Below are 9,536 nucleotides of genomic sequence, written 5' to 3' on the forward strand. Positions count from 1 at the left end.
GGAGAGAGGGAGAGGTGTGGGTGAGGCCGGGGGTGGAGGTCACAGGAGAAGAAGTAAACTCTTGTTTCTGCCGTCAAACGACATTAAAAAAAGTTTCTGCATCCTAAAAATACACTCTCCTCGTGCCCCAACCCTGCTTTTATTTTGAAGAGGGGGCTGCTTCCTCTATCCTTCCCATCATCCCTTGCTCTATCACCCCCCCCCCCTTTCTTCTCCCTCCCCCTCCTTCATCACTTCCATGAAAAATATAAAAGATGTCACTGAAGACCCAAACAGCCGCAGGCTGAACATGGAGGGAGATGATCGGCGGAGCAGAGGACGGAACAATGTCCTCCTTTTCTGTTTTTGTGTTTGATTTCTTTCTGTTTTTTTCTCCAAGCAGCTAATTCATGTCAGGACCAGTGGCCCAGATCACTGAGGCCGGCGGAAGGAGTCCACTATGGCATCATCACCAGAGGCTACAGGCCACACACACACACACACACACACACACACACACACACACACACACACACAGTGCTAGAGTCCGTGGGCAGGAGGAGTTGGGTTTTGGGCTCGTAATGTGTGAGCAGAGTGAGACATCCGTCGTCTTTCACAGCCCTCGCTGGACGAGGAGGCGTATGAAGGAAGATTTGTGTCTTTATTATATTATCTTCAAATCTTTGCTCTCAATTGAAAATATTGCTCTTGGAAAAAAAAATGCTCTCCAAATAAAAATTTGCTCTAAAAAAAAACAAAACACCCTCAATAAAAAAAAATTAAAAAATTGTCTTGAAAAAAAAAATTTGCTTAAAAAAAAAAAGCGCTCTGCAATAAAAAAAAAATTAAAAAATCTCTCAAAAAAAAATTATTTTTTTTTAAGAGCATTTTTTTTTAGAGCAATATTTTTAATTGAGAGCAAAAAAAAACTGCTGTCAAAACTGCTCTGTTGCCATGCAGCACCAGTTTCTGCTGCATGTACCGTTAGCCCACAGCGGCTAACGGTACATGCAGCACCAGTTTCTGCTGCATGTACCGTTAGCCCACAGCGGCTAACGGTACATGCACCTGAAGCTATGTTAGCTAAGGTTAGCTACACATGTATGATACAAGTTAAAATAACTCCTATGAGTTTGGTTGTGTGTAGAACATGTGTGTAGAACGTGTGTAGAACGTGTGTGTAGAACATGTGTGTAGAACGTGTGTGTAGAACATGTGTGTAGAACATGTGTGTGGAACATGTGTGTAGAACATGTGTGTAGAACATGTGTGTAGAACATGTGTGTAGAACGTGTGTGTAGAACATGTGTGTAGAACGTGTGTAGAACATGTGTGTAGAACGTGTGTGTAGAACATGTGTGTAGAACATGTGTGTAGAACGTGTGTGTAGCGCTGTAACATGTCAGAACAACAACTTCACGTCTCAGAGGCAGAAGCTTCATGAGCTTTCAATGGTTCCTCTCTTGTGAGAACGTCTTCATTCCAGTCACCAAAACATCTGCACCGTGTTGTGGAGATGCTGCACATCATAAAAATATTACTCTCAAAAAAAAGAAATACTTTTAAGAGCACTTTTTTTTAAAGCTTTTTTTTTTTTAGAGCAAAGATTTGGAGATAATTTACTTACAAACTATAAATGTGCTCGGGTAAAGAAGACGCAGATCGACCTCCACACGCGTGACGGTCTTTATGATCACGTGTGCTGATGTAAACACGGCAACCGTTTAACACGTTAACGTCATGTTGACCTTTTGCCATCAGGGGTCAGCTGCAGACGAGAGCGTGAGGTCACGTGGTGAGAAGACGTTCTGATTGGCCGACGGGCGACGAGCTCATCGGCCAATCAGATGGAGCCGACGTCTCACCGTCAATAAGTCTCACGTTGCACCTGATACACGTGTTCATGTTCTTTATACGCCGCCTTCACGGCACCAAGAAAGTGAATTATTATTGTTTCACATCGATTGTTTTATATCTAATATTTTATATCTATTGTTTCATATCTATTGTTTCATATCTAACAACCAGTAAAATCTTCAGACTGATTTAAAGCTGGAGGTGTGATGAGGTTTTTTCTTTAAAAGCTTTCAGCTGCTTCGACCTCATCAGAAGAAGCTGAACACTGATACCTCACACACACACACACACACACACACACACACACACACACACACACACACACACAGTGGAAAACACTGACCCCCTCACACGCCGAGTGGGACAATGACCCGGCGGCGGCAGGCTTCCCCGACCCGATGGCCGCTGACACTGATACACAACCTGGTGGAACCCGACCCGCCAGCAGGGGCCCTCAGGGGCCAGCAGGGACCAGCAGGGGCCCTCAGGGGCCAGCAGGGACCAGCAGGGACCAGCAGGGGCCCTCAGGGACCCTCAGGGGCCCTCAGGGGCCAGCAGGACACGGGTTCTACGGCCGTCTCCCTCTGACAGCTGACCACAATGATGACTAGAGAGCACAAAGCTCTGACACGCGTGTGTGTAGTGTGTGTTCTAGTGTGTGTTCTAGTGTGTGTTCTAGTGTGTGTTCTAGTGTGTGTAGTGTGTGTTCTAGTGTGTGTAGTGTGTGTTCTAGTGTGTGTTCTAGTGTGTGTTCTATTGTGTGTGTAGTGTGTGTTCTAGTGTGTGTTCTAGTGTGTGTGTAGTGTGTGTTCTAGTGTGTGTAGTGTGTGTTCTAGTGTGTTCTGCACATTAAATGGTGATTTCCAGTCACAGTCTTTCCCAGAAGGCCGTTCTTCACACTTTGTAAATATTCTCTTTACGTTCACAGTGAGTCCTGAAGCTGGAGGAGTTTCCAGCAGGAAGTCTTCATCACTCTGAGTCTTCATCACTCTGAGAGTCTTCATCTCTACTTAAGTCAACAAGTACACACTTTCACATGTGGACACATCTGCTGTCAGGAACTCGCTTCACTCCGGCTCCTGAAAAATGTTCAAATCTCACTTGTTTTGATAAAAAAGGACAAAGTGTTAAACTCAGTTAATGATTCCTGATCAGAGTCGTGCTGGACTCCACCTGCATCCTCTCTCTCTCTCTCTGTCTCTCTCTCTTTCTCTCTCTCTCTCTCTCTCTCTCTCTCCCTCTCTCTCTCCCTCTCTCTCTCTCTCTCTCTCTCTCTCTCTCTCTCTCTCGCCCTCTCTCTCTCTCTCGCCCTCTCTCTCTCTCTCTCTCTCTCTCTCTCTCTCTCTCAGGCCTGCTGCTCTCTGGCCCGCTCAGCTGCTGTGGGACTCGAACCTGTGACGTCACGCGGCCCATCGCAGCGCGCTGATAGAGATCAGCGAGAGGAACCGCGGCTCTGCTGTCAGGACGGTTCCTGTTTCCCACGCTGCTGATTGGCTGCGCTGTTTGTTTGGATTAGATAATAAGTTACCTGCCACTTTGTAATCAACACACACACACACACACGCACGCACACACACACACACACACACACACACACACACACACACACACACACACACACACACACACACACACACACACACACACACACACACACGCACGCACGCACGCACGCACGCACACACACACACACACACACACACACACACACACACACACACACACACACACACACACACACACACACACACACAGCAGCGTGTTTAGTAACTCATCAAACTTCGCAGCCGCTGCGCGTAAAAGCGCTGCGTCACGCGCCCATGAGCAGATAAACACAGACATCCACTTTCAAAAAGAATCCTCACGAGGCTGCTGGTCACACACACACACACACACACACACACACACACACACACACACACACACACCAGCTGCGCCTCTAATGTTCCACATGAGTTGTATCGACTAAAAGCACCACACTCCCTCTGACAGGTCTCCGTGTTTGGAACCCACGGGCAGCATTATGACCCATGATGCATCTCTTCCACGACAGCCCCCCTCTGACCCGCGTCACTCACCGGCCAGGCGAACTGGAAGGGGATGAGGATCTTCCCGGCGTCGTTGTTCCGGCTCTTCTGTCCGCCCTTGAAGTGAAAAGTATTCCCACCGAGGACCTTCGTAGTGTCCGAGCCGTACGTGCACGGGCCGCTGGTCGTGACCTCGGTCTGGTATTCCTTTAGGCACACCTTGAAGTACGTGTCGCACTCGTCCGCGCCGCACGGGCCCTCCGCCGCGCCGCGCTCCGCGTCGCAGCAGTCCCCGTTCAGCAGCTGCCCGTTGGGGTTCAGCACCGACAGCAGCTGCAGCTCGAAGTACCCGGTGGCGCGGCACACCTGGAGGGGAGACAGGAGGGGTGAGACGGGCTGAGGGCCGCGCGGGGGTCTGCGTGCACCCCGCCCCACTGAGGCTCTACCGCTGCTTTTAGTTGAGTCACTTTTGGGTCAAACGTTCACTAAAAGGACCTCGATGCAGACCGGAGGAGAAAGTAGTGCGTGACTGGCATCCCTCCGCGCGCTGCTCGGTGGAGCTTCAGCGGCGCGTGACGAGAGCTGAAGCTCCAGTTCAGCTCACCCCGCGGTCAGGGTGAGACGCAGCGGGGCGTCCCGGGACCTCAGATCTGATCTGCGACCTGTTACCGAGCGCAGCGCGCAGCTGGAGCCGCGCGCTGTTTCCGCTCCGCGGCGTCAGCCCCGCGCGTAAAACACGTTGGAGACGAAACTTTAAAGACTCAACTTTCTCCCCCAGTGACATCAGAACTTCACGGGTCACACGTCAAACACCTGAGAGGGTTTCGACCCCAACATGTACAGACGCAGAGACACGTGACGGCAGAATCAATTAAAGATGCAATTTTATCACCTTTCAGGAAAACAGAAGAAGAAGAAAAAGAGCTTCCGGTGGACAGATACGTGAGCATCGACCCCGTGACCCCCTGACCCTTCTGAGATGAAGCCTCACCTCAGCCAGCAGCGTCAGCAGCACGCAGCGCAGCGCGACGCGGCGCGCGGGTCCCGGGTTAGTCCACATGTCTCCGGCCGCGCGTGCTGGTTACCATCGGGGAGAAGAAGCGCGCATGTGTCTCCAGACAGTCTGATAATGATATACAATAACACAATAATAATAGTTGTAACGCAGAAGACGCAGTATCCCTTTGCTTGGTGTCCGAGGCGTGCGCGGTGCGCGCTCCCGTGGATGCCCGCGCTCTGGAGGAGGAAGCTGTGGCTCTCTGGTCCTCAAGACGCGCGACGCACCGGAGCTGCTCTTCTCCCTCCGCCGCGAGACGACTAACCGGAGGAGGCTGCTGCGGGCAGCCAGAGCAGGGAGCCCACACACACACACACACACACACACACACACACACACACACACACACACACACACACACACACACACCTCCCACCCTCCTCCCTCATACCCCCTCCAGCTCCCCCCACCCAGCAGATGAAGGGCGGCGGCGTGGACCAATCACAGGCCGCCTGGAGATCACAGTGGAGGGGCGGGGCTTGATGAGCGAGGGGCGGGGCTCCGGTGATTTGTGAGGAACTTTTCTCACACGGGAGCCGCGCGCATGTTTTATTATTACACACACACCGTGTTTCACACGACACACGTGTCTGTTTATGATGGGATGCATTAAAAATATGAATTATGATCCGGATTCATGAGGAAGAAGCTCATGAAGGAGTTTTTATAAAGAGTGTAATGCAGAAGATTCATATGGACAGAATGAAACAAGCTGTGAATGTGTGAGCTGTCAACAATAAAGACACACACACACACACACACACACACACACACACACACACACACACACACACACACACATTGTGTTTTAGTGGAGGACAGCTGAGCTCTCTGACCTGCAAGCAGAGGAAACATGGCTGTTAGCGCCCTCTACTGACTGCTGAGCTACACACACACACACACACACACACACACACACACACACACACACACACACACACACACACACACGCTGTGTGTCAGTGACAGATGACAGGAGCATGACTCGATGGCCAACAGGAGGCTCAGCGTGTCTGAAGATCTGAAGCTTTGTTTCTTTTTAAATTCAGGAAAACCTCTGAAGTCTTTTCTCCTCTTCCTGTGTTTGTTTTATTTTTCCACTTCTTTCTCTTTCTTCACTTCCCTTCCCTTCTTTTCTGGAGTCGTGCGCCTCAGAGAAGCTCTTCAGGAGTCGTTCAACCTTCTTGCAGGAAGTTAAAGGAAACACACAAACGCCTCCGCTCTGTCAGCCAGCGCTGTTTAAAGTCTAATTAAAGGTTATTAAAAACATAATTATCTCTTCCTCTCTCTGGAAATGACATGAAGCGTGTAAATAACAGAAGGCGTGGGCGCCTCGTACTTTAGGATTCTGGGGAAATCCGTCTAAAGGTCACGACGTGTTGTGTCTCAATCCAAAACCCCCAGAGGACAGAGGCGTGTTCAGCAGGCCTCACATGAGAGTTCACTCTCTGACCAGCGGCCCTCCACGACACGTTCATGACTTCACACAGTGTTGTGACTGAATGAATCCGCTGTCGGCTTGAATTGCTTCGTGTTCACTGATCAGCAAATTGAAAGAAGCAAACTGCCTCTAACGCTCCTCGTCTGAGGTGTCAAACCTCTGATTAAAGCAAAAAGTACTTTTTATGGACATGCATGACTTTGAGTACAAGATACGTCTGATGTTCAAAATGTAGGAGCATTGCTTTAAGTGTTTCAGCTGATGTTAGCATGCTAACACCTGCTAACTAGCAGTAACATGAAGGCTGATGGGTGATTAGTCCTCTGGGTATCCTCTCATCAACCAAAGTGAAATGTTTGTGGCGCTGCATCACAACTCAGTGGATCAACCAAAGTTATTACATCATCATCCATCTGACGGTCGTGGAAACCTTTCACTCCAAAGCACCAGCGTCCACCAGATGGTGGCGCTAGAGGAGAAACTCAGGGGATCACAAATATCAGTAGGATTCATCCTCTGGGAGCCGAGAACACGTGGACAAGATTTGGTGGCAAAACATCTGGAGGATGTTGAGATATTTCATAAGAAGTTGCTACATCTTGGTTGTTTTTGGGACGTCTTTGGGGCGATTTTGCCTCGTTTCCAGATCTGAAAGCCACGTTGAAGGTTGAAGGACTCCAACCTGCACGAGCACCCTCCCCAGCGTGTCACTCTCAGCCTGCAGACAAAGACTTCCTGTTGCCTGCCGGCGGCAGCGGACGTCTCGGATGGCGCTGCGAGCAGACAGCTGCTCCTCCAGCGCATCATCGGCCCGCAGACAAGAGATCAGTTCTACGGGCCGGTCGGTCCGGACGGAGGCGGACAGGTGGCCTCTGACACCCTGCAGCAGATGTTTCCTCTCAGGGAAGCAGGTGCAGACAACACACACACACACACACACACACTGCACATGCTTGTGTACATACGAGTCCTTCACACGCAGACACAAACGTCTTGTTCGTCTCTTTACGACGGCGCTTATCAGCAGCAATAAGGAAGTGTGAGAACAATCCTCAGACAGATAAAATGGGGAAGTATTGAGTTTGATGAGCTGGTTGAACACACTCCTCTGAAGGAGCAGAGATCAGCAGATGTGTCCTCCACAACGTGCAGATGATCGCTGGAACTCTGCAGAACAATTGTCCCCTTTGAAGGAATATTCAGCCACTTTCCTTAAGGTCCAGGCTGTCAGCGGGAGCGCCGTGTTGTGTCATCAGCTGTATTACATATAAATAAACAGTTGTTAGGTGACAGAGAGTTGGCTTCTTAGTCAATTAAAACCCTCTGGGCGCAGTTTGGATTGACATTTTTATACTGCGAGGAGTGTTGTCACAACAACAGCAAGCAAACTGGAGATGAAGAAAGGATCACACACACACACACACACACACACACACACACACACACACACACACACACACACACACCCACACACACACACTGGAGGGTCAAACGCTGAAAACAGCAGCATGTTCCACGGCCTCTGGTGGCCTCTTTGTGTTATGCGAGCATCAGCTGTTTCTATGAAGTGGACGTATTCACTGAAGGAATAAATCAAGAGTCATTTTCTCAAACTTAAGGTATTTCAAAAGTCAAACTCATGGTGCCGCTTTTGAAATAGCTAAAAAATTAAGAGGGTTTCATCCTCGGGGGATCATGAATGGCCGTACCAAATATAGAGCCAATGCATCCAGTAAATGTTAAGATATTAAACACAAAAACATATTTCAGTCTGAAGGCAACATGAAGACAATAAAAAAGGATTATCACGCTGAAGAGCACTTTGTGTAGGTCTGCTGTACTTGTTGACGTTTTGCTGTGGAGATGGAAGAGTACCACAACAACCTGTTTTCATATTCTGGAGTTGAATGTTTGAAGGATTATGAAATCCAGCAGGAGATAAAGTCCCATCTCACATTGCTGGGGCCTCTAATGCGGAGCAGAGACACAACAAGAGCCCCGCAAGCCTACACAACCCATGTGATGTGAGCTGCAGATACCATGCTGCCGTTTACCGCTGCTCTCGCTCCACAGGAGAAGTTATAGATGATGATGTATATTTAAGGTGCAGCAGTGATCCAACAGGGACTCATTTAAACGTGAGCCATGTTGGTTTCTCTTCTGCGCTCATACATCATGCAGTGTGTCGTCTCCATGCAGTGCATGTTGTGTGGACTGGTGAGTATTTTCCATGACGTGTCGGTCCTGCTCTGCCGTGCAGGCTCAGCTCTGCCTCTGCACCGATCCCACTGATTCAAATTCCTGCGCATTGATCACACCCCGGTGATTAAAGCCTGGGAGATCTGTGTTCTGCATCCCGGTGGACACGCACCATCCAGACTCGCTCTGTCATTGTGAGGAGTCCTGAGTCAGCTCTGAGGCGAGAGCGGCCCGACGAGCGCCGACCTGCCCTCCGCCTTCATTTGCATCCTTTAGTTCACCTGGTTTCAGCTCGCTGGGCTCTCAGTCCTCAAACTACAGTGACGTTTGTTTCGCTTTACACCGAGTGCACAGGAAGAGAGGCCTCTCACCTCGGGGTCACAGGTCAAAGCTGGTGAGCAGGTAGACGCCGTTAGCGCTGTTAGCGCTGTTAGCTCTGCTGCTGGTGTTTGCACCGATAACACCGTTAGCTCTGTTAGCGCTGTTAGCTCTGTTAGCTCTGCTGCCTGTGTTTGCACCGATAACACCGATAACACCGTTAGCTCTGTTAACTCTGTTAGCTCTGTTAGCTCTGCTGCTGGTGTTTGCACCGTTAGCTCTGTTAGCATGCTAGTGTTAGCTCTGTCAGACTGGTGTTTGGTTGAATGCATTCTCGATAGCCTGCTTAATCTGTTTTTATTTATTTTATTTATTTGTCTTATTGTATTTTTTATAGCATCTCTTTTCATTTGTTTTTCATGATGATTTCTTAATCGTTTGGTCCCTGTGAATTTGGTTTAATTTATGTTTTTTTCTACTTCTATACAACACTTTGTGACCTTTGTCTGTGATAAATTAAATATAAATAAACAGTTAGCTTTGTTAGCACTGTTGTTGTTGTTTACAGCGTTAGCCCCCTTAAAGATACTCATGTGTACATTCATCACCAGTTTTAGGTATTTAAATACAACGACCTTCACAACTAATAAATAAATGA

General features: G+C 49.0%; 1 protein-coding gene across 1 annotated transcript in view; it reads right to left on the reverse strand.

Moving 5' to 3' along the window:
• The window catches only part of LOC137802885 (protein jagged-2-like), a 35,424-nt gene extending 30,223 nt beyond the window's left edge, over window positions 1-5,201 (reverse strand). Inside the window, 2 exon segments of the mRNA XM_068601055.1 lie at window positions 3,915-4,229; window positions 4,855-5,201. Of these exon segments, the coding sequence (XP_068457156.1) occupies window positions 3,915-4,229; window positions 4,855-4,923 (384 nt within the window). The 5' untranslated portion in view covers window positions 4,924-5,201.
• Between the last annotated feature and the right edge of the window lie 4,335 nt (window positions 5,202-9,536).

The sequence above is a fragment of the Clinocottus analis genome, unplaced genomic scaffold (genome assembly GCF_023055335.1).
Source record: "Clinocottus analis isolate CAN_PGR_092001 unplaced genomic scaffold, fCliAna1.0.p SCAF_5, whole genome shotgun sequence".
NCBI classification, from domain to species: domain Eukaryota; kingdom Metazoa; phylum Chordata; class Actinopteri; order Perciformes; family Cottidae; genus Clinocottus; species Clinocottus analis.